The sequence below is a fragment of the Rhodnius prolixus genome, unplaced genomic scaffold, assembly GCF_049639745.1.
Source record: "Rhodnius prolixus isolate KJV_2025 unplaced genomic scaffold, Rpr scaffold_1, whole genome shotgun sequence".
In the NCBI taxonomy this organism is placed as follows: Eukaryota; Metazoa; Arthropoda; class Insecta; order Hemiptera; family Reduviidae; genus Rhodnius; species Rhodnius prolixus.
The window spans coordinates 44,532,974-44,558,223 of NW_027411581.1; the positions used below are offsets into that span (position 1 = coordinate 44,532,974).

At 32.6% G+C, this 25,250-nt stretch overlaps 2 protein-coding genes across 2 annotated transcripts; one reads left to right on the forward strand and one right to left on the reverse strand.

Annotated features, from left to right (window-relative positions):
• Positions 1-229: 229 nt before the first annotated feature.
• LOC141448566 (death-associated inhibitor of apoptosis 2-like) lies at positions 230-21,654 on the reverse strand. Its single transcript, XM_074117000.1, has 14 exons — positions 20,853-21,654; positions 20,598-20,751; positions 19,493-19,657; positions 18,900-19,078; positions 15,242-15,343; positions 14,959-15,119; positions 14,045-14,155; positions 12,688-12,773; positions 12,103-12,290; positions 2,698-3,091; positions 2,320-2,535; positions 1,405-1,574; positions 1,214-1,302; positions 230-507 (listed from the first exon to the last, which is right to left on the reverse strand). The coding sequence occupies exons 1-14, from the start codon at positions 21,294-21,296 to the stop codon at positions 264-266; spliced, it is 2,703 nt and encodes a 900-aa protein (XP_073973101.1). The 5' UTR covers positions 21,297-21,654; the 3' UTR covers positions 230-263.
• Positions 21,655-21,831: 177 nt separating this feature from the next.
• On the forward strand, positions 21,832-24,023 carry LOC141460415 (dnaJ homolog subfamily C member 21). Its single transcript, XM_074140404.1, has one exon. It carries the CDS (start codon positions 22,157-22,159, stop codon positions 23,681-23,683), a length of 1,527 nt encoding a protein of 508 aa, XP_073996505.1. The 5' UTR covers positions 21,832-22,156; the 3' UTR covers positions 23,684-24,023.
• Positions 24,024-25,250: the final 1,227 nt, after the last annotated feature.

Below are 25,250 nucleotides of genomic sequence, written 5' to 3' on the forward strand. Positions count from 1 at the left end.
TTTGATAGTCATAACTAAGAAGAATGAAGATTTACACGAAATGAGTGTCATCTGAAGTGCGAGAGTTTTCTTCTAACTTATTTACATTAAAATGATAAAAGAAAATAAAAATAAAAAACTGAAAGATATAATTACAAATTTATAAATTTATATCACCTGTCATGATTAATATGCTGGAACAAACATGATGTTTGACTAGATGACCACCCACCAAAAGTATGGTTTTACATTTTGTTGTTTTTTTTTATCGTCTTTATTTTTATTTATGATAGAAAGGCACGAAATGTACCTGTTACAGTTTTACGACAAACAGCACATGTAGTCAATGAACTAGCGCACTTGACACACGCAACTATATGCCCACATGGTAAAAATACAACACCCATTTCTTCTGTATAACATATTTTACATAACCTTCCATCGTTCAATGGCTCGCTATTACTGGAACCGATACTATGAACTCCACTCGACGTTGATTCTTCTCCTTCTGAATGTTCTTCTTCATTCCTAAAATCATTTTACCATTATAATTAAGTCAATAACAAAATATATACTTTCAAATATAGACACAATAAATAAGATTATGTTATACAAAGATTATGATAAACCCTAAACAGGTCAGCCTCTTTATTAGGGCACGCTAGCAATCCCAATGACTTTATCGCATTCACGCATGTAAGGTCAATTCTACCACCTCACCTTATTTGTGGGCAGCTAGAACTTTTTCAAATGGCTCTGAAAGAACAATACAGGTTTTGAACCTATACTTTGTATCCTCAATTAAAGTGAAGTCACTCATACTTCTCAATGCAATTAACAATATTCATAATTGGTTATATTCGAGTCGATGCAATCGAATTGTTTACATTCGAATCGATAGAAGTAAGCACTACACTCTGATATAGGAAGAGATTTTGGGTAGGGTCCTTTGAATTCCTCAGAGAATAACTTTTAAAGTCTTTAGTACGATACTAAATAGGAGGAAGCCTGGAATGGGCGATCGACCTGTTAAATGAGGCGACTTCGGATGCTTATGAAAAAAAAAAAAAAAAAAACAGTTTTTGGTTTTATTCTGTACATAAAAGTACCGATTAAGTTTGGTAAAATGGTGAACAGTTTTATAAAGTAACTGCGCTAAGACAATCGAATTTTTTCTGTAGTAATTCCTTATTAAGTGATTTTATAAAAAAGAGAGAATTAGACGAAGTCTTACTTTATTTTAGTTTGCGAATGTGTGGTCGCCCTTGGTATATCGCCAGTACTGCTACTCCCCAAACTGAAGCCTCCATTCAGTTTTATATCCTAAACAAAGTAAATTTTTATAAGTAAACAAACTAAACCACAAGTTCTTTTCAATAAAACTTAAAAAAAATTACTTAACAATTTCTGGTCATGTTGACTTACCTCAAGTGCTTTCTGCCCACAAACATCATCTACAAATTCCTTGCCTTTGACTAAAAGAACATAAGGACATTTACAGAACCACCTTGCATGTTCAACCCATGGTTCATCTGTTTCTTCCCAATCTTTAAGTCCTCCTCCACAATGGTAACATATCGTTTGATCTCCTTTGCCTAAAATATTTAAGATAATGAGAAATAAAAAAAGAAAATAAATCATTCTTGTTAGTTACAACTAGCACCTCAGGAGGCCTTCATTGGTTACGAAATTGCCACCGCGCAAGGTCTCTGTATTCTCTCCGGATATTTGCCATTTATAGTTTTACTTTAAGTATTTTATTTATTTAATTTTTTGGTTTAGTATATATAATAATTTGTGCTTCCAAAGGAGATAAATAAGTTAATTTAAAGTTTTCCAATAAATATTATTATTATTTTTTTATTCATATATATATATTTTTTATTTTATACTTTTCATTACTTTCTATAATATTATTAATCTTTTAATGTAAGTTCTCTTTGAATTTTTTATGTAATTTCTATTCGAGCTTGTACTCCTTGTCATAAGAATGCATTTACTTTAGACAAATAAAAAAATAATAAAAAATAATTAGTTTCTACTGAATGAAATTCATTTCATCTACCATTTAATACTATTTATTACCACAATAATCATAATTTTAACCTCATTTTTTTTTATTATCACACCGTTTGAGTTATTCTTTAAAGCTTTAACGCAACATTTATTTAAGAAGCACTTATTTTTCATTTGTATATAAATATTAATTTATTTTTGAAATATTATCCAGCAAGAATGACACATCATGGAAATGGGAGAACTCTCAAAGCTGGCTGATGATTAAAATATAAACGGTTTTTCAAGGCTAAGAGCTCTTGATGAATTAAAGTTAAATTATACCTGTATAAAAAAAGCCAGCATCACTCAAAATGTGTGGTTTGAGTTTTAATGAGACCGGCCACGTTGCGTATGACCTCAATCTTGAATCTTGTGTGGCAAACTGGGGAAAGGAAGGTGGCCTACTTTTCTGAAATCCACTATGAGATTCAAGGAGGCTAGTTTCTCCAATAATGTTATGAGTCATTCTGATACCACTTGGACCACAAGTATCCATCCCTACAAAGATAAAATATGTTACAAGATGAAATGTTTGTTAAATATAATAGCGTATAACTAAGGTCCAAAAGATTGATTAAGAAATTTAAATACATAAATGTTTATTCAAAATAAATATACCAAGTTTAATTTAAATGAAATTATTACATTTAGCACAAATACCTGATTCTTGGTCATCACTTAATGGAACATTTCCAACAGGCAATTTTCGTACGAATCTACATTGAGGAGACCACTTCATATGATCAACCATTGGATCATCGCCAGGTACCCATTTTCCAATTTCAACGCCACAAAAAACGCAACGTACAATGTCATCTTTCTTTAAATAATAAAAACCTGCTTCTGCCATTTTATGGCGAGGCATAAATTCTACGGGCCATTGGTCAAATGTTTTTAACCTTTCAGATTCCTTGTATAGATTAATATTTTGAACTCCATGCCACTGCTGGGACATAAAAGACTCACTTCTGCTCTGATCAGGGCGTTGATTGATAGTTGAAGTCATTAGAGACACTGATGATTTTTTCATTGACCCATTAGGAAGAGGTGGCATCTAAAAAAAAATTAATTGCATTAGTTTTAAATAAAACAAAAATATTAGTCGATTTTGTCAGCAACCTTCTTTTTTTACATCTGTCCAGTTTCGGATTCTATCAGAAACTAATATTAATCCAGTTCGTGCCGAAAAATTGATATACACATAAGTATATTCGACACACTAACAAAAGTTTCTGTTTCTTAACACTAATTACTGCATTCAGGTTCATTATGTTCAACACTATAATTTTTTAAAAAGTGAGCCGATACAAATATAACCTATATTTGATTCAATTATGATCAGGAACAATTTCTGAACTTTTCAGATCTAAAGCAAAAATAAAAATTTTATATTAAAGCTAAAATGAAATGTAACATCAATGAATGTGGTACAAATAAATATTGTAAATACATTATATATATAGTTATAAATATTCTTATGAATTTATTCAACGATGTAACTTCATAGCTACAAGTGTGCTATGCTGTTTTGCAAGTCATAAGTTTTGCAAGCTTCTTTCTACTGTAACTTCAATTATTTTGATCAATCTTTAACTAAATAAGGATAATGTTTTATCCTATTTTTTCGTGAAAATTAGTGATTAATCATTGTTCGTATTGGTTTCAATCAACTCAACTAAACATAATGTCAAAACAATTTTTTTTGTTACCCATCATGAGATCCATAAAATGTTTCTCTAATAATTTTTTTCACTATTTCCTACAAAACAGCTCATACAATTTCTTATCTATATTAATAGTTAATATTTTACTGTAACATAGGAGATACTAGGTGTTCGCAACACGGTATTTCCCCTGGATTTGTGAATCCATATCTCAGTTCATTACTTTTACGGGTTCTCTCCAAACTGACATTTCAAGATTCTTTGTTCTAATATATTAATTCATCACGTATTTACCAATTACTCTATAAAAACATCCTTAGAAATAATTAAACATTGGATCTGGGCGTATTAAGTAAAAACTCGATAAGAAGGCGAGATTACGAAAATAGGGAGCCTTGAATTTTTAAACAAACCATTATATATAAATATAATTATTGTCATCGGAAAGATTCTGACAAGTAAAACAAGAGAGTAATTCTAACTACTTCCTACCGATTATAAATTCTCACATTATTAAAAAGCGGATTTTGCTGAATAGTCTTATGTTCGTTATTTTTATGGGTAATTGAAATACCTGGTTAAATTGGAGTGAGTTGAAAAAAAAAAAAAAAACTTTCATAATATAATACTGCTCTAAATTTATAACCTTAGTTCACATAATTTACTAAAAACTTTTTACACCATTCCATCCAATTTTACTTATCAGTTCTTTTCGTATCAGTGGTTTTTGCTTTCTAGTTACACTCAATGACGTCAAGATCCCCCACCGCTATTTAGTCATGGGAGGTCTTTAAGCACGATTCTCAGAACCAGAATTCTTAACATATAAGGTGTTTAGTATGTTTAAACGAAGGATATTTCAAAATATTCTTTAATATTTGGGATTGTTTTATAAACGTAGAATTAAATTTAGAAAAAAAGGATTTTTAAAACCTATATCTTAAAGCTTCTTTGAATTTCAACTTGAAAATTTATCATTTTTGGGCATAACAATTTTAATTTGTTAATTTAATGAACTACAGAATCGCTATTCCCAATGAAGTCGTAAAAAAACAGTTATAGATATTCAGTAAAAGATGAAAAATTAACATCCAAAATAAGGAGGTAGCCATTTAAGGCTGAATATGCGAATGAAAAGCTACTATTTAGTTAAATTTCAGCATCAATCTATGTACTTAAGAAGTAACTGTATCGTGAATTATGTAAAAATTAGTTTAGGCACTTACAAAACAATAAAACTAGCTGGGAACAGTGTGAGGCAATAGCAAGAGAAAGCTGGTAGTTAAAATTGTTAAAGATTGCCAGCCATATTGGTGTTCATTATTGAGGGATACAAAAAAGTACTGCACTCGTATTTTAAAACGAATTAATTTCAGAAAAGCAGGGGAAAAAATCACATTTATAAAATTAATCTAAAATTTAAGAACTACTTCGCTAATTAAGTAAGTGGAACAAGATACTGTGGCCATATTACAACAGACCAGTGCTAACATCTTTACAAGTAATGTTGTGTGAAGATTACTCACCATTAATTCACAAAGGAAAAAGCTTCACAAATAAGAACACTAAATTATAATAAACAGAAGCAACCACTATACCGAGGATATTTTTTAAATGTTTTTCTTAAAATATTAAAAAAATATCGGACAATAAAACGACGTATAAAATGCTTGTGGAGGTCAACACTCAACACCTCTGGTCTGTCTACAATCGACATTCCTGCTAGCGTTGCTGTTTTGTCCGGCAGAATGCGCCAGATCGTGGGAACATTTTCGATATGAATGGAAGATTATTTTAATGGTATGGTAGAAATGGAATGTAAAGAATCTGAAGCACAGCGGCACAACATGAGCCCTGTCCGTCGGACCAAATTAGAGCTTATTTTTTTTAGTAAGGTTGGGTTCACTTCAAAATTGATTTACTGAATAAAGATATGGGATATAAACTGAAGAGTCTCATCTTCGAATATCATATTATACAAATTCAACAAGTTATTAATTGCGTATCTTAACTTACCCCAAAGTTCTCTTCTGATATGACGGAAAATTGTCAGTTTTACAGCCGTTTTCAGATTAATGAAATATGTATATTCCTACATATATTTAAAAGTATTTGAATAATATATAATTTAGTGTGAACGTATTACTTTATTTTTTTCTTTACCCTTTAAATTTTTTGTCTACAATGCAATCTGAATTTTTTTTTTTTAATGCCCTGATTATCTTCTGTACCTCTGCAGTACACTTGAAATAGTTTTGACATATGCAAGTTACAGATGATAAGGGAACGTTAATTTACATATAATTTGGTTTGTCGTATAGCACCAATTTTTGTTTACGATTGAAAAAATCAACACAATACAAAATATCTTTTGAATGTCTTCATATTAATTAAAAAAAAAAAAAAAAAATCCCCCATCAAAAAGTGTTACTGTGTAGAATTCATCTTTAATGTAATAGGAAATTTGAGATAAATGAAAAGATATTTCCAAAATCTAACCACATATTTTTATTGCAACTTAATAAAAATCTTTTAGTTTTAAAAGTACAAAACTAACATTTTTCTTAATGGGAATTGCATGATTTATTGTATCTTAATATTACATATATGCACTTGCCCATTAAGGTTCTTGGGTACTTAGAAAAGAGAAATTTGAAGTACGAATTGATGGAATAATTATTTATTCACATGATTTGTCACCCAAATATTTCCTTCAACCTACATATGTATTCCTAAATTTGACGAAATTAAGAGCCACACGTTTTGGGTCAAATCAAATTAAGTCAGTTTGCAGTTTTTTCTTATTTATAAGTTAAATTACCAGCATCGCATACAGAGAGATTGTTGTCTGAGACGGGCGTACGAAAGATATCTCGGGGAGTGAAGCCCCTGAGGTTCTCCTTGTCTTAGATAAGTGGACTAAGTGGAGGAGGATTTGAGACGGATGGGATGCAACAAGAGCAAGAAGCAGACTGCCAAGAGAAAAGTTTCATTAAAAATGGTCTAGCATGGGCCGTACCGATCACAAATTTATTTATAAATATATATTAATTTAAGATGAATATGCACCCAACGTCAGAGCAGTGCTTCCCAGCCTCCTGCAAGGTTCTTTCGTGAGTATTGCAGAAATCATTGTTTATCACTGGATAGTTTGTTTTAGGGGCCCAAAAGAAGAGCCATCAAGATTCGATGGTCTGACACTAATTCCTTCCACTTTGAATTTTTCAAACAACAATTTTCTTGTACTTTAAATTCATCTCAAGAAAGCATTTAAATATAACTTTTTTCGGATACGTGTTTGTAGCAAACTGCAATTAATAAGCCGTATTTTGTAACAATGTAAGAGGAATTAGTAAGGAAACTAGAATGTTGGAAATAATTTAATACACAATGTTCAGTATAAAAGTTTAAGATTAGTTTTTAAGGCAGGCACTTCGTCATGACTTGAATCATGTAACATAGCTATGATTCGAAAATGTTATTAGTTCAGTGAGTTGTCAGACAGTTCTGTGCACAGTCCGGCGAGTCAAAAGAAGGGGAGTGAGTGGTGCCTATCCCGGTCTTGCCTCGCGGTGAAAAACACTCAAACTGGACAAGTAAGACCTGGCCCAACAGACCACATTGCCCAAACGACCAGTCTTCATGCAGTTTTATTTTGGAGTGTTGAGTTGAATCATCACCAAGTCGTTGTTTTTCAAAATACTAAGGAAACGAACAGAATAAAATCTTAACAAAGAGAATGGGAATTTAAAATTGGGAATAAAATGCCCTTCGTAATATCTACATAAGAAGAGAAAGCAATAGAGCTTGTTGTAGAAGAGAAGTGTGGGAGGCAGGAATCGTTAGCCACTGGGATTTGAAGAAATTAAACTAGTTGAGGATTTAGCTGTTATAATTTTATTACACTGCAAATTTCAAATATGTTTTTTTCATAAGAACTATACATATTTAAGGGTAATTCTTAAATCAATTTAGTTAGGCAGGCAAATATATATTTGTTCAACTATTTTGCGATTATTTTATTACAAATAAATACTCGATAACTTTTATATTACGTTCCACTTAACGCAATATCTCTTATACTTAATAAACTAATGTCTTTGGTAGCTGGACGTTGGGCCCCTCCTGAAATAATAGGTGATTATTTTACTTTTTGTTGTAGGCACAAAATATTCACTCTTTTATATTCTGTTTTTAAATATGAAAAAAAAAAATATATATATGTTCTATATTGAATACTGGCAATGTTAGCAATGGCTACATCTCTAGGACTTTCCTTGCCATAGCTCATTTTTTACTTTCCACAATAGATGTCACCATTAGAATTTAGTCCATCGAATACGTTTAGAGAGTCGTAACATCTACTTTTCAATATACACAAAAGAAGTGAAGCAAAACGCGAGAACAGGCAGAATGAAACCAAATGAATCATGTGATGCCTATATTAAATATGTGATTGCATCCTCAATGCGGGACAATCTTAGATTAGTAAGAACAATGCACAAAGTAGTAGTAGTAAAAAAGGCACTAATTTTTGAAAAACTACACTACATCAAGCATGTAGTGTAAGAGAGATGACTATTTTGTAACCATAACTTGTCATATTAATTAGTGTAGGCCGAACTTATTAGAGTTTTGAGAACAAGCAAACATAAAAACAAATTAATCTTTACCCAATGTTTTAATTATTTTACTACGTTTTTAAGGCCATAAATTTTTACTGTTACTAATAATACGTGACATAGTGGTTCATTGGAAAACCAAGCAGAAGCCTGGTTGGAGTGGAGCTGCAGCCTGCTTTTAGATTTCCTCTTGCCTGCGGCTCTATTCCGGTGGTGGAAGGTGATGCTCGTTACAAAGAAAACTGAGCTTTCAGGTAATATACATAAAAAAGCTCCGGGCATCAACAATTAGATGACATTGCGCTGTAATGTTTTCAATTATAATTTTCTCTAATTACCTGTAAGGAAAATGTATAATTTTTGATATCGAAACCGAAACACAGAAAACAGTTTTGAGGACTCCTAAAAGAAAGCCACAAAAGAAGTAAAATCCAGAAAAAGTAGGTACTAGAAAATGGCCACAGTTTATGGATGTAAGAATGAAACATCTCAAACTAATAATAATAATAGTAATGGCTTAATAAAAGTAAAAATATAATAATTTCATCTTCAACCCTTCAACTTAAGGAACGGATTAGCTGATGAGTTAGTAAATACAGGATTCCAACGTGGAGATCACGGATTCAAATCCAGCAATTAGCCCTTAGATTTTCTCTTCCTACGAGCTTCTTACAGCTCTCAGCCCGGTTAAGGACAGTGATTTCTGTTACACAAAACACTGTCCAGAGGCCGGTAGTGCATTAAAAAAAAGCTCCGGGCGCCAATAACCTCAGATGTTGATGCGCCTTAAGTACAATAATAATACCTTATTCTACCTTGCTGGGCAAGGTGCAGTATGTGGAAGCCCGAAGGAACCGCGTGCCGACCTAGCTCGAGTGGCTAAAAGAAGAGAGAAGATTAAAATGATGAGGGGCGCTAATGACCTCAGCAGTCGATGCGCCAAAAAAAGAAAAAAAAAATTACCTTATTACAAAAATTTGTTAAATTAACAAAAAATTTTTAACTAAAAACTGAATTTTTGATGTCCTGTTAGAGTTTCTCCACTACATCCGTATAAAGGACTCATAAAGAGAAAAAAAAAATATCGAAAATTCACGTTACTTTGCTTCTTGCGAATTAAATAACCATTAAGAGAATACACTATTATATTCACAAAAATACTAGCAAAACCCTAGTGAAAAACAGAACTTCTTAAAATGTTCATTTGAATTTATTTTTCACATGAAATAACATTTTCCGTGCCAAAATAGACTAAAAGTTTTGTATAGTCTCAGTTTTGTGCCCCTTATCACTGTTAGCTCTTAAATACTTTCTAAGGCTGGAAACATAGTGGAGCGGCGAGCAAAGCGGCGATGATAGCGAAGAGCAAAGCGGCAAAAACAAAAACTAGAAGTAGATAGAGTTGCTCTATCTTCGCTTTGCTCGCCACTACGCGCGGTCCCATATGGTAACTTGTGTTTGATTTCGCCGCTTCGCTCTTCGCTATCATCGCCGCTTTGCTCGCCGCTCCACTATGTTTCCAGCCTAAGGCGATAGCTTTTATTAACTAACGATAAGTAAATAAATTAATCAGCTGACTTATAAAACAACACAATCTATTCAGATAAAGGAGACTAAACATAATTACCGTTTTTCTTTTTTGATCTCCTTAGGGATAACGAAGGGATAAGTAAAGATAACTAGCCGGATATCCTTTCTACAGTCAAACATAGCTTCGTCTCAGAAATTCATTTAAAGTTTATTATCGGTTCATAAACCTGAAATAGTAGAAATATTGTTCAAGTTAATATTAGTATTTTAAAAAACACAAGTTTGTTAGTAGAGAATTCTTTCAATGCAGATATAAAACGATTCCCTCGCAGAAGGTCTGGCATTCTCAACAACCGTAAAGGTCAAATTTATTATTTTTTTAAAACGGGCACATCGACGTCCTCAATCATTTTCTCTTATCTCTTTTCCGTTGCTGCTCGAGCTGGGACGTCACATAGAACGTTCAAAACATCTTGCCCAGCAAGGTAGTGCGGAGCCTTGTCAATAAAGGTGGGCTTTGTTTTGTTATTCATTTACTAAAATAAATGCTTTCTCATTCACATTAGCGCAAACTGCAGCAACAGCGATTAATCCCCTAAAGAGGTTTTAAGCATATCTACATTTTTTAATCAAATTTCCCAACATTCTAAAAGCTACTAAGTTGTCTTAGGTATTTAGATTTAAAAGTGTGATATATGCTCCAAAGCATTTAGATAAATCTAAATCTGTACTTTACCTTTCAACAATACCAAATTTGTTTATTACTTTATTTTGTTTTTATTTTGAAAAATTTACAACTGCAAAATTAGCATCTAACTAGTAAATGTGATAAGGGGAAAAGATGAGTGCAAGTGTGTCCACTGACAACCCTCCGGGATATTTTCAAGTAATAAGGAATGAGAATTATGAAGGCGATAGATAATGAATGAGATAAGTAAGTAGTAGGAGGTGAGAGTAATTAGCGGAATAACATCGCTTTCAAAACGAATTTCAATCTGTTAGAAGAGAGAGTGTAAATTACATATTTACAAAAAATTATGGATCACTTTTATTCCACCAGTACATTAGGCCACTGGCGCTCCATAGAAGAATTTTAAGAAAACTCCAAGAAGAAGAGTTCATCGTTACCTTTCAGGAAGCAGCTCACTGACTAACGTGGTGAGAGTTTGACAGATTTAAAATCACTGAGAAAGAATTGAAGAAAATGATAGTGGAGGGAGATGTTTGAAGATTGTGGGATGTAAGATGCAGATGGCGCAAGAGTAGCTCAACGAAGCACGCCTCTGCGAAATAGTGACCAGTTGTCTTGAAAAGATGATGATTGAGGGCGTTTATCAGTGCTAGTGTTTACATTCATTTGGCGCAGTAGCTCCCAATAGGTTTCGCAGCCTTTATAGTTGGATGAGTGCCAACTACAGTGCGTTTTATTAAGTAAACAATGAAGCATATATCATTGTAACTTGTATAGAACAAAAGTATCTTGAAACTGTACTAAGCTCAAAATGATATTTTTACACTCTCCAAACAGAAGTTAAACTTTTTCACTAAGCAGTTATCCTGGAAATTAGTCTTCTAACCTTTCATTATTAACCTTCCATGCAAATTGGTCTATGCATTAACAAGATTGAAGATGACATTCTCTACTTGTCAACAACCACATTTCAAATAATTCAAAATAAAGTTTAATAGGAATTCAATGTTTGAAACAAGAAAATTGAGAGTGGTTTACAATTCTTAAGGAGCACTGGAAACTGAAGGAAATCTAGTATAATTATCTTCTTATACGTTGGCGTAAAACTAAAAATAAAATTAACAAATTAAAGCCTATTATTTCAGGCAAGCTTTATGTCCAATTACCAACCAGATGTCGTGGTCAGAGGCAGTTGCTTATCGTTCATCTATCAAATTTCTTTTCATATTATGAAATAAATAAAATTCAAAGCCATGATCATAAAAAGAACCCGTTACCAGTAGTTGCAGTCACCGCCAGCGCCTCTAACCACTCAGCTATTGTGGCGCCTCGTCAGAGCAAAATGAATCACTTTATAAACATCTTTTATATTTCTAATTATTATAAGCTATTGCATAGACATAGAAAATATTAAGCATACAGCTAGCGAAGAAAAAAATATAGTAGAATAACGAACTCTTAGAATTTATCTAAAAAATTTTAAGATTTAAATATTTGGATTGAATATGTTAAATATCAGAATAATATATTATATCTATATCACAAAAGGTTACAATCAAGAGAGGAATGTCCGCACTGTTGCTCTTATAGCTTGACGACAAAGAGGGCAATCAGCTAAACTATGAGAACAATTTATACAAGTCACTAAGTGTCCACAAGGAAGTAACACTATTTCAACTTCACTATCCATACATATTTTACAAAGGCGAGCTTCTTTTAATCTTCTATTTTCTTCTTCTAGTGACACTGCGACACAGAACATAAAATTAATCTAAGAGATATTATTTACTAATATATTAAGTATATTATTAATTATTAAATTATTACTAAAAATGTATATTATTTACTTAATTATTCACTTAATATTAATAATAGTTACAAATAAAGTAAAGTAATGCTTATTTTAAAAGGCGAGCATTACGTTCAATTACCGAATAAGATGTCATGAACGGAGGCGATTAGCAAGCAGCCTTTACTATAAACTTCTCATACATTTTAAGCACTGAATAGAATCCAAGGCCCTGACCGGATATGGAACCCAGTACCACCACACATTTTAGCTTTGCGGGCCTCGCTTCTAACCAACTGCCATCGAGGCACAAAATAATAGTTATAATAAAAAGAAGAACATTAATATACTCACTAGAAGATTTTTCCATTCCCAATTTGGCCAGAATATTTTTTGTTTTTTCCAAATGCACAGGTTTTTGCGGAATCTCAACGTTCGATCTATAATAAAAAGTTTTGTAATCATGTTCTTGATGTACACATAATAAAGAAAACAAAGCAAAAAATAAAAATAAATAAATAATCTAAATAATAAAAGTGATTAGCAAAAAAGTGAAGTTCAGGCATATTTTTGTTACATTTAAAATTTACTCAACTTCTAAATTTATCTTAAAAAACAGTTTCTAAATGGAAAACCTAAATAATGATAGAAAAAAATTCATAAATAGAGGCGATATAATTGTATATGTTGTATCAATTATTAAAAGCAAAGAGTGACAGGTTAGAAATCTGATTAAATTTCGTAAAACTTTCTTTGATGAAGTGGTTTTTGGTAAAAACGTGTTGGGCACTCGGAGAAGCGTCTGAGGTTTTTGAGATGATAAAGAAAACAAATTACTTGGCTAGACAGTATCAAGTCTCATAAAATCTAATGTTTCCCACCAGATTTTTGAAATAATATCGAGCGAAGAACAAGATTCTCCAGGAACGAAAAATTTGGAAATTTAGCTCATAAACCCTGTAGCTTTTATATTCAGATTTTCTACAAAGTTGCAAATGGTTCTAGGATGGACGCTGCTACAATATAATCACACAAAAATACACACACGCACACGAGATATATGAAAGTAAATAAGGAATCACATTTTGACAGCTGTTAAACGAAGAACGAAGCTAGATGCTGTAAAACATAGAGGAGCCATTATATAATCTCATAGAACACATAAGACCTGTATAAGTCGTATCATTAGTGGAAAAGAAAGGACCAACGGCTATACAAATTTCCACTACAGTGATGAAGAATGAAGTAATAAGTTTAAAAAAATTCAGCAAGAAAAAAAAAAAAAGAATCAAAGAATAAATGGAATAAAGAAAATGCAGAAGACTTAGAGAGGTTTCAAAACTAAAGAGTCATTTACAGAAGAAATGGCGGCCTTCTCTGATATACGCCAAACCTTAAGAAGCAGAAAGAACGTTGTCTATCATGAGCCAGAAAAAGAGGACAGATAATAGAGAAGAAATGTAGGAGGAGACGAAGTGAGAAAAAGAACCTCACAAGAAAGAATAAGCGAGAATCATAACATATTCATAATCATAACATATTTTGTCTAGAGAAAATGCAAATAGCAGAAAATAGCGATTCAACTGTAAAAAAACAAAAAGTAGCTACAAGAAAATTTTAACTTCCATGGAAAATTAGACTGTCAATTTTAATTTTTTTTATCAACTTACATAAAAATACAAATTAAAATGGTACATCAAAATATACTTACGAGTTCTCTTCTTCGTATTCATCATCAGAATCGTCTGAAGTTGAGGGTGTGACAGCACTTCTAGGATTGATACAACGTGATCTAAATGCTGGTGACATAGGTGGAGTTGACCTACAACATAGTATTAACATTATTTTCAACATTAGAATTAAATAAAATTTAAAAAATAAAATAATCTTTGAATTACAATTAAAACCCTAATGATTAAAATATATTTTTTTTGCTATTTGTAGTTAAATTTGAGAAATCCTAGAGTAGTAAAATCGGATCAGCAAGACAGCGGATTCTTTAAAGAAACAAGGGATTAAGTAGAACATTTAACAAATGCAATATTATGCATAAAAACCAACCCAGAGGGGCACATTTTTAGTAGACTGACTCAGCATATGGCTTATGCTGACGATGGACGGAACAGGGAACAAACTAGGTATATTCACGAACCACCGCATGAAAGTCAAACGCACTACCAATGCAATACCAATTAATTTCTTTGAATTGGAGTATCAGACGTTCATTCTATATTTGCTATTTTTTTTTTTTTTTTTTTTTTTTTTTTGGCGTATCAACAGCTGAGGTTATTAGCGCCCGGAGCTTTTTCCAGTGCACTGCCGGCCTCCGGACAGTGTTCTCTCGTTACAGACAACACTGTCCATCACCGGACAGTGAGCTGTAAGAAGCTCCTAGGAAGAGAAAATCTAAGGGTCAGCTGCTGGATTCGAACCCGGGACCTCCGCGTGGGAGTCCAGTATGCTAACCTCATAGCTAATCCCTTCCCTTATTGTTTATTATTATTATTATTATTATTACATTATTAATTAACTTATATCGTCTGAATTGTCGTAAACACTCCAAGTTATAAGAATAATTTTTTAAGAGTTTGTTGTTACTTGTAGGTCTTTATAATAGTACTTTACCAAGACTCCTGCATATCTAAGGATGCGTTTTCCTCCGTCTGGATATCAAGAGCCGCTATGATTAAGTCATCCGCATTGTTAAAATGTTCTCCAGTAACCTCTTTATTAAACTTAATCGCTAATTTTACGCGAGATGCTTCTATTCCAACTTGAAGGGCAGCCTGAAATTTTGATTTTGTTTAATAACAATTTTAACATTATAAACAAGTTTAACTTAGTTTTTCTTAATTTTCGTAAGTTATTTTTTTTTTTTTTTATGATACTTATGAATGTTCATACAAACCATAGCTGGAGGAGAGTTCATAAGTTCTTGCAATTCTTCTTCAGAAACGGGATAGGCCCTGCGTAAAGTCGGTAAATTTTTTGCATCTAAATCCTTTTCAACCTTAACATTGTAAGAAACAATATACTGAATTATACAAAGTACAAAAAACGGGAAAAACAAAACTGGCAGAACATTTACACGGCTTTTTCTACTACTTTCTCAAACTTCAAACTCATTTTCTTCAACTCCAAACGGTTGAGCATTGAGACTAAATCCATGAAACATTGAGACAGCCTTCTGAGACTGATTCATCAAATTGCTTATCACGCTAGTTGTATGAAGATGATAGTTACATCATCAACCAGATTATTCCAACTATTGCTGTGGAATCCATTTAGGATGTAAGGGATCGTAAGCAGTTTTAAAAGAAAATTAGTCAAAATCTTGGACCATGAAAAACAGTCAATTTTACGATAAAATAACTTGTATGGAAATGTACCATCGTCCTATTTTCTTTACAAGAAATATTTTAGATAATTTATTTGAAGAAAGTCAGGTAAATGATCGATCGTCTTCCATATCTTTCACATTACAGACGTTCTTAGATGGTATCAGGATGAAGATAAAATCTTTTTTTAAGATGGAAGATCACTTTATGATGTATCTCGAAATATTGGAAAATTGTTTTATAAGTTGATACAATGCTGCGCTGAACAGGTTCGCAGTTCATTTTTAAAAGGCGTTTTTGTGCATCAAATTGGTTAATGAGATACTGAGAAAATTATAATTATAGTCTTGAAAAAGATACTTCTCTTCGACGTTATTTATCCGCTAGGCTGTCATATCGAAAGCATGGCAAAGGATGGGTGGGTGGCTGCACAAATGATAAAATGATATGACTCCAGTCCGCTTTTACTGCTGGCATTTAATTGGACTACTTTGATAAGATATTAAAGTGGTTTAGCTTTAAAAGCATTCATCATTCGTCAAGAAAATATATATTAAGATCGGCAGGGAAGGGATTAGCTATGCGGTTTGCGTACTGGACTCCCACGTAGAGGTCCCGGGTTCGAATCCAGCTGCTGACCCTTAGATTTTCTCTTCCTAGGAGCTTCTTACACAGCTCACTGTCCGGTGATGGACAGTGTTGTCTGTAACGAGAGAACACAGTCCGGAGGCCGGCAGTGCACTGAAAAAAGCTCCGGGCGCCAATAACCTTAGATGCTGACGCGCCTTAAACATTAAAAAATAAAAATAAAAAATAAAAAAAAATTTAAGATCGGCAGTTTAAAATCTTACTAGAATATGTAAGTAGGTTTTATAGATAGAAATTCCATTGAATGGATTGATAGTGAGAGCTGCTTTCTCTTTCTAATATTTTTTAAAAATTGTACTCTAAGTAGGATTTTTGAATGAAGGAGTAATCTGAAAAATGTAGATTTAAAAAAAAAAAATTGCTACTGATTTTTGACAGTCTGATAATACGATAATTAGATTAGTGAAAATGAAATACAAGGTAAGAAAAGTTTGTTTTTGGAAGAACTTAAGTTGATTTATTCGGAATTAGAAAAACTTTTGTGTAAGGTTTAGATCAGGTTTTTACTGTTATTGTTCCTTGTTTTTCAATTTTTTACCTAGTACACTTCTTGGGCCATTAGCACCTTGTTCTTTTTCCTTAAAGGGGCGCTTTCTATGTTTGTTTATTTGTAAATGCCTTAGAGATTATGGATAACGTATGTATCGATTTCTTTCTTTGGACGAGTTGTATTTAAATTAGAAAAAAAACTCCATCCATTTTCTTTGAAAGACTTAGTGTATTAATTGCACACATGTAGATCTAAAGGAAATGAATGGATCACTGTTTAGTGCACTGGACTTCCACCCAACTGCCAGCCTATAGATTTTCTTCCTTAGGAACTTCTTACATCTCACTTGCAGCGACGGCAGTGTTATGTAACGATATGTAACACTATTCAGAGTGCACTGAAAAAGCTCCAGGCGCTAGTGATTCAGATGATGGTGATGTTAAATAAATATAAAAATTAAGGTGTACATATTTTTAATACAAAATATAGAATGTATTTTGTTTTTTAAATAATTTTCTTTCATTATCAATTCATTGCACACGAAAAGAATTAAAAATATTTTTCCAAAAGAACCAAAGATCTTTACTGATAAATTTCGAATAATTAAATATAATGCAATGATTTTGGGCAAGAAGAAATGTACAACAGTGTAAACAAACATATGACTTTGATATCCATGTTGAAAAATATGCCAACAGAAGTTGTTGAAAGACTGGCCGAATCAAAATGAGATAACTCTTAAGGTGTACCAATTGTACATTCCCCTATAATGGAATACGGAAGTGAGGTTCAGGTTCTAGTATGTGCAAATGAAAACTGTTTGGGGAAACTCTATCTCTTACGAAATGCTGTTTTGAGTACAGAGATACTAATGGAGTGAAAACGCCCCTAAAAAATCTATGGGAATCCAGAAAGAAGTCGAACCATTCAAATTAGGAGACATTATATGTTCTAAAATTCTGGGAGAGTCAGAGATTTATTTCTCTGCGCCATATCTCCCAAAACCTAAAACTCTTTTCAGTTTTACGCTCAAGAAGTTTCGGTTAAACAGAACATAGTCTCTAGAGGTGTACTTCGAGATCTTTAACAACTTTTTACTCTATTCATTGGACCTACTAGCCTCAAGTCTAGGAAAGTTGTTTTGCTTAAATGTTGAACTGAAAATTACAATTTTTTTTCGAAAGAAATCCAGAAGACAATTAGCTTCGACACTAGTGCACAGGCCTTTATAATGGACTTGTTAATTACCATTATTCGAGGGCGCTACATGCTCCAACTTCGTGGGAATATATTTCTGGCAGCTGTGAGGCGATTCTCACAATTCTATATCATTGGAGTTTTTTTATTGTGTTCTCGTAGTCTAGTACCCTGGTGGCAACCTGTAATCACCTCTCAACAATGCTCACAACAGTACATGGTGAGGAAACCTGTCTAGGCTTGTTATCTAGGGCTTTAATATCTTTTTCCAGGAAATCTTAAGCATGTTGGAATTCAATGAAATTAAAAGGCTGGCCCGCTGGCAAAGGGTATGTTCTTCTCCGCCTACAGCAGTAACTCTAACAATGAACTTAGCAAAAGATTTTATAGGAATTCTCACTTGAAACTCTCATATGGAAATGCAACTGAGAGGAATGTATTGGGAATTGCAGTGGTGCTCTCATTCCCATAAATCTGTCCACCGCTTTTCGTCCATAAACCGGCCACTACTGCCTACATGCTCACTCCTCAGACGCCTGCCCCCTGCGTAACGAAAGTAGAATGGATTACCTTCTTTACTAATATATTGCGCTTACTGCTAGAGCACCTACTGAGCACTAAGACAAACTAAAGAAGTAATCCATTCTCTACAAGGATGCGTGGCACCAAATTGCTAACTTGCCAAGGGCGGGAATCAGATAAAAGACAAAAAAAGAAGTTCCAATTTGTTGACGAATTTCGCAGATAGTGGCACCATAATTTTTAATAAATATAGTAATTTTTATCCACCTTTAAAGATGATTTGGAATATTTGTTATTAATAATTGCTGCGCCAATATTAATTTCATTGAGAAACGAACTTTTTATAAAAAGCATGTTAAAAACAAACTTACTTTGTTAATAGTAGGTGCAAATGTTTTGATGGCTTCTTCTATGAATTCCTGACCTTTAGTTAGTAAAACGAAGCCGCAATCACTAAACCATTTAGCATGTTCTAACCAAGGAACATCATCTTTTTCCCAAAGTTGAAGTCCTCCATCGCAGTGAAAACAGCGCACTTTATCGCGGTTTCCTATTAAACATTGATTCAAATCAACAAAATTCCAACTTTAATTGAAAATTTAATACTTAAATTGAAAAGAAATCAATAAATCAAGAGTGTAACAATAAAACCTGCTCACATATTTTAGTTTATTTGCTTCTTTGTTTTTTAAAAAAAGTAAAGAAGTGCCCATTTTTTCATGCGGGCTTTATACATACTAGCTTATTAGGTATCTTAGACGGAGGCAACTAGCAATCATACTTTACTTTTAAATTTATTTAATTTACCATTTAAAAAAAATCCAAAGCCATACCGGGAATCGAACCCGATAGCACAATACTTCTTAGCTAAGTGAGACTCGTCTCTACCCCTAAGCAACTGTGGTACATAATTTACGATTTTGATCATGAAGTCATGATATTTAATAAAGGTATATCAACTAACCTGTGAAATAAAATCCTGCTTCAGCCAGTTGTTCCGGTTTCTGACTTACTGTGGAAGGCCAATTTGCAAACGTACGCACTCTAGATTCAAATGTAGAATATTTTGGATTGGTAGGAACTCTGTGACCTAGGACTCCTAATTCTTTCAAATTTTCAAGATTGGTCGCTAAAAAATGTGTTTTTGTTTTAATTTAAATTAGTTATTACGCTTTAGAATATTGTAAATTTAATTAACATGTAAGATCAAATGAATAAATATACAGGGTCAAAACTTCGGGAATTGATTCAGCAGCTCAAACGCAACAAAAAGTATTCTATTCACTCTGGTCCCGATTCTCAATAGTGTCCAAGATATTTGCATTTTTAACTTTTCCGTCGATATTCACGTTTTTCTCTATAAAAACGGTCGTAACTTTTCTATTTTCTATTCTACAACAAATCTGTTTATTCTAAACGAATGAGCATTAAATTTCCAGTAAAAATGATTAACCCAGAACCTCAAAACGTTTCTTATAAACAATGGAATTTTTATTTGAAGGTCTAAAAAATTCGTTCACTACGATTTTTATTAAAATTTTCAACTATATTTTTTCAATGATTAATGAATCAAGGAGTCACCCAATTACTGAAAAAGTTTGCATTTATTGAGCTTCAAGACCATATGCAAATTTTTTATTTTTAATAGATCCATGCCCCGAACAAAGGGGTGTAAATGCAGAAAAACTGGGAAGTTGTGTAACCGACTTTTCACAGATATCAAATTATTAATTTACTCATATATTAATTTTTGGAGGGAGAAAAATAAAAATCCGTGTACACTCTGTATTATATTTATAAATGAAATATGAGTGTTCAAAATCAATAATAAACCTCACATCAATCCGGTGTGAGTATATGAATTTAATTAACCTTTAGTTCCTAAGAAGGGTAACAGGATAAAAGAAGTGGAAGGGATCTCAAATCACATATTAATGACAAAAACTTGGAAAGATCACAATACTTCTTATGAGAGTAAAGGAATGCAAAAATTTATATGCCAAGCACAATTTGAAAGTTAATTAATAAACTAATTTGAGGCAAAAACTTCACGTGCAAGTGATACTTACCCTCTATTCTGGTGTCTCTAACACTTACTCCAGATGTTGGTACGTGGCGATTACTAACAAACGTGCATGCTGGAAAATGTCTTTGGTGTTCTACATCAGGCTCATCGCCGTATTCCCAATTGCCCACCAAACCATCACAGAATGCACATTGAACCTAATAAGACGATCTTCAATACTAAATAGTTTACAAATACACAAAATTTAATTGCATAAAGTTAGCTACATCATTTTTTTAAAACATACATAAATTCCTACCTTGTCATCTACTTGGGTGTAATAAAATCCTGACTGGGCTAGTTTTACAGGATTTATGACATTGGGAATAGGCCACGTAGCAAACGTTGTCATTCTCGATTCTTCTGACTTGTAAGGTGAAACTGTAGTTCTGATGTCGCGACTAATGTTATTTGACAAATCTTGAGAATTGGATGTGTGCCTTCTAGAAGCGTTTACTAAAGGTACATTTCCTGAATTCACTGGGTTTAATACAAATGGACATCTGGGATCGAGAGAAATGTGTTTAGCCATAACTTTATCGCCATAATTCCATTCAGCAATTCGTCCTCCACAGCTGAAACATTGCACTTCCAAACCTTGACCCATATAATAGAAACCAGCTTTGGCAATTCTACGAGGATCAACTGCAGCATCTTCTGGCCAATTAGCAAAAGTACGCAACCTACTTTCTTCAGAATTCATGCTAGATAATTAATTTATCAATATTACGGTTGTAAAAAATAAAAATACGCATTAACTTCACCAATAATCTCTCAGTCTCATTCTTGTCAGAGATGTATTATTTCCTTCTATTATGGTAAGAGATGATAACCTACAGCACTGTTACAGATAAACACTTCAATTGCGCAAGGTTATCCCTGTACCTACTACTTTATCGCTTTCCAGTTCTAGTTACTTAATAGATTAAATAAAACGATATTATTATGCTGCCAAGATTATTAATTTTTAGAATGAGTTGATTAAAAAAACTAAAAGTAGAAAACCTATATACATTTGTATAAATATATAAGCACTGTAAAACTAACTTCATGTAGTATCCTTCAATTTCATTTTAACAAAAAAGATACAATTCCATGATGGGCGTTCATGGGAGCAATGTTGACATGCTTCATTAAAATTTTTATAAACCGACAAGACATCATATTATGAAGGAGTAAATTAGTAAAATATTTAACTTCAAGTGCCTAAAATTATAAATTCTTCCGCTCTTCTCAAAAACGCTGGATGTACAAAATGAAGTAAAAAATTCATTAAGTGCCCACACATAATATTTAATCGTAAATTCTATTTTCTATACGACAGATCTTAATGATGTCTTTTCAAAAGTATATAGAAACAGATTTTTTTGTGTTAGAATAGTAGATGGCATCACTCATTTAAATTAAAAGGTTTAAAGGTAAAATAATTAGAATGAAGTTATGTGCAGCACTGGTATTGGATTAAAAGAAAGAAACCTTCCAAATTAAGTGAAATGTGAAAGTGAGCAAATTAAGTAAATTAGTGTTAATGGAGTGTGAACAAAATTAAAATTTGCAGTCACTATGAAATGTCATTATGAAGTGTTGGAAGTGGAGCAATTTGCAAGTGAAGATGATATTAGAAAGTCCTATAGAAAATTAGCCCTTAAATGGCACCCTGATAAGAATTTACATAATTCTGAAGAAGCTAAAGAACAGTTCCAGTTAATTCAGCAAGCTTATGAAGTATTAAGTGACCCTCAAGAAAGGTCTTGGTATGATAGACATAGAGATTCCATTCTAAAGGGTGGTATTTCAAGTGATTATAAAGACGATAGCCTAAACGTTTATCAGTATTTTACTACAACTTGCTTTAAAGGGTATGGAGACGATGAAAAAGGTTTTTATGCAGTTTATTCTGAAGTATTTAACAAAATTAGTGCAGAAGACAGTGAGTTTGAAATTCATGCTGATAGTGATTTTGAAATCCCAGTGTTTGGTGATTCCAAGAGCTGTTACGAAAAAGTTGTACATCCATTTTATAGTTACTGGCAAAGTTATTCAACTAAGAAACCTTATTCTTGGCTTGATAAATATAACATTAGGGACGCGCCAAATAGAAAAGTTTTGCGGTTGATGGAAAAAGAAAATAAAAAGATCAGAGATAAAGCTCGAAAGGAAAGAAATGAAGAAATTAGGGCTTTAGTGGCATTTGTTAGAAAAAGAGATAAACGAGTTCAGGAGTATGCTCAATATTTGGAAAAGAAAGCAGCTGAAAACGACAAAAAAATGCAGGCTCTTAGAAAGACCCAAATTATAAAAAGGAAAGAAGAGATAAGTTCTTATGTAGAATGTGATTGGGCTAAATTTTCTAATCTGGAAGGAGAACTTAAGCTAATTGAAGAAAGTGTAGCTGCGGAATTTGATGATCTGGAATCGGAAGATAATGCTAGTAATTCAGAAGAAGAATCCAGCGGGATACCACATTGTATGGCTTGCAATAAGTTATTTAAAACTGATAAAGCGTTTATAAATCACGAAAATTCAAAGAAACACAAAGAAAATCTAGAACGTCTGGAGTCAATCATGAAAATGGAAGACGCAAAATGTAACAGAATCTTGGAAGAATCTTGTAAAGAAGAAAAGTTAAATAAAAATATTGAAGAAACATTTGTTGATGACACTGCTGCATCAAATGACAAACATGAACCGAAACCTAGAAAAAAAAAGAGAGGAAAAAAGTTAAACATAATTATGGACAATGATTCTGAAAGTGATTTAGATAATTTTATTGAAGAAATTCAGTTCGTTAAGAAGAGTAACGGTGAAAGTGATGAAGAAGACATGTCATGGAGGACTCATAATGCAAAGAATAAGGCAGATTACAAAAAGAAGCAGAAATCTCGGAGTAACATTACCAATCTTAGAAGTTCGACATCCTTCGCAGCAACAAACATTTCAGGTAATAAGGAACACAAGTGTGCAGCTTGTAAAAATAATTTTTCATCAAAAAATGAACTATTTAGACATTTGAAATCATCTGGACATTCTGTACTTTTAACTGATAAGACAGATTTAGACTCTACTAAATCTAGACGGAGAAAGAAATAAATACTTCTTAAATAAAGGAAAAATAAGAATACCTCATTTTTTTCAAGAATTAATCTGTGATATTTATATCTTCTCTTAATAAAAACCCTTTCAACATTCAAAATTGAAATAAAAATACAGAGTAATGTCTCTCAAAATAAATGAGACTTGTATATAAACAAAAAAGTGAGATAGTTCACTTGGATCTGACTCTTTCTACTTATATTAAAACTATTTTATGGGATTTCATTAACTTTGGCAATGAAATTTATGACATTTCATAACATTAACTTTATCCTGTTGAAGAATTACACGTGAGCACCAAAGAAATGTAAAAAAAAAAGTTTGTTCTTTGATTTAAGTCATTTATTTTACTAAAATTTCCTTTATCATAAATTTAGTATTGGGTGGATAGATCAACATGACCGGATTTCTTCTCTCAGAACTAGCGATCGATAGGTTATAATCTCTAAACAGGTAAGAATTAAATTTTTGATCAGAAGTGAAAAGAATTTATGGCAAGGTTTACACCAAGGAAATTACATGGTGTATAAAAATACTTCATTTATTATTTTTTAATTAGCAACTAAATATTTTAATTTTTGCCTGGGGAAAATTCCTAGTGGGTTACTAGGACCCTTCAATTATTATATTGTTATATTCAACATGTAACATACTATGTTATATTCAATGTTCTCGCCAAATCAGTAAATTTGATTAGCACTACCAAATGAATTTGTTTATTCGAAATTGGTTGAGTAAAGTACCGTCAGCCAATAAGTAAGTTCAATACCGTAAAAACAAGTTCAGGTATTTTCTTTAGGATGAAGCGTAAGTTAGGTGGTACTATTGAGCTTTGGATAGCTCACGATATCATATAGTTATCTTCAGGATGAAGTATAAGTTACGTGTTAGTAATGAGGCTTTGGTTAGCGCAGAGGCTTTGACCCTCCGTAATAAATTAGCTGTGGAAGTACCCTGAAATAATCATGACAATATAGTTCTTTTAATGTACTCTGAACTGAAATGCATTTGATGGAAATAGACATGATCAAAGATATCTTCCCTGTTCTCCAACAAATAATTAGTCCATATGAGCCACTTAAAGCTGCCCCTTGAAATTTCTGCACGGGATAGATAATTTTTTTCATTTTGTCTATCTGTTGTAGCATTGTATTCCATTGCTCCGACCTCTTCACATTGCCAGAGATTTTAAATCTTTGCAGCTGCCAATTACAAATTTCGTCCTGACAGTTATCCACACATCTTTTGATGCAACATAGCTGTGAAAAATAGCTACTTTTTTTTTAGTTCTTTACCCATTTGTGCCATATTACATTCTGTTGCACAACGTAGAATGTCATTAGGGTTCTATCAAGAGAAAATGATGAAATCGGTGCCATTCCCTTCTAGAAATGTTCGAGTCTTGATGGCCATTCATTCTTCCTTTGCGCTTATCCTGTGATAATTAAGATCTATCTCCGCATTGACATGAGGCCGTAGATTGAAATGATTGAAGTTGATTAGATCTAACTCTATACACTCAGGGGCCTTACCCTATTCCCCACCCCCTTGGCTTTTATTATAT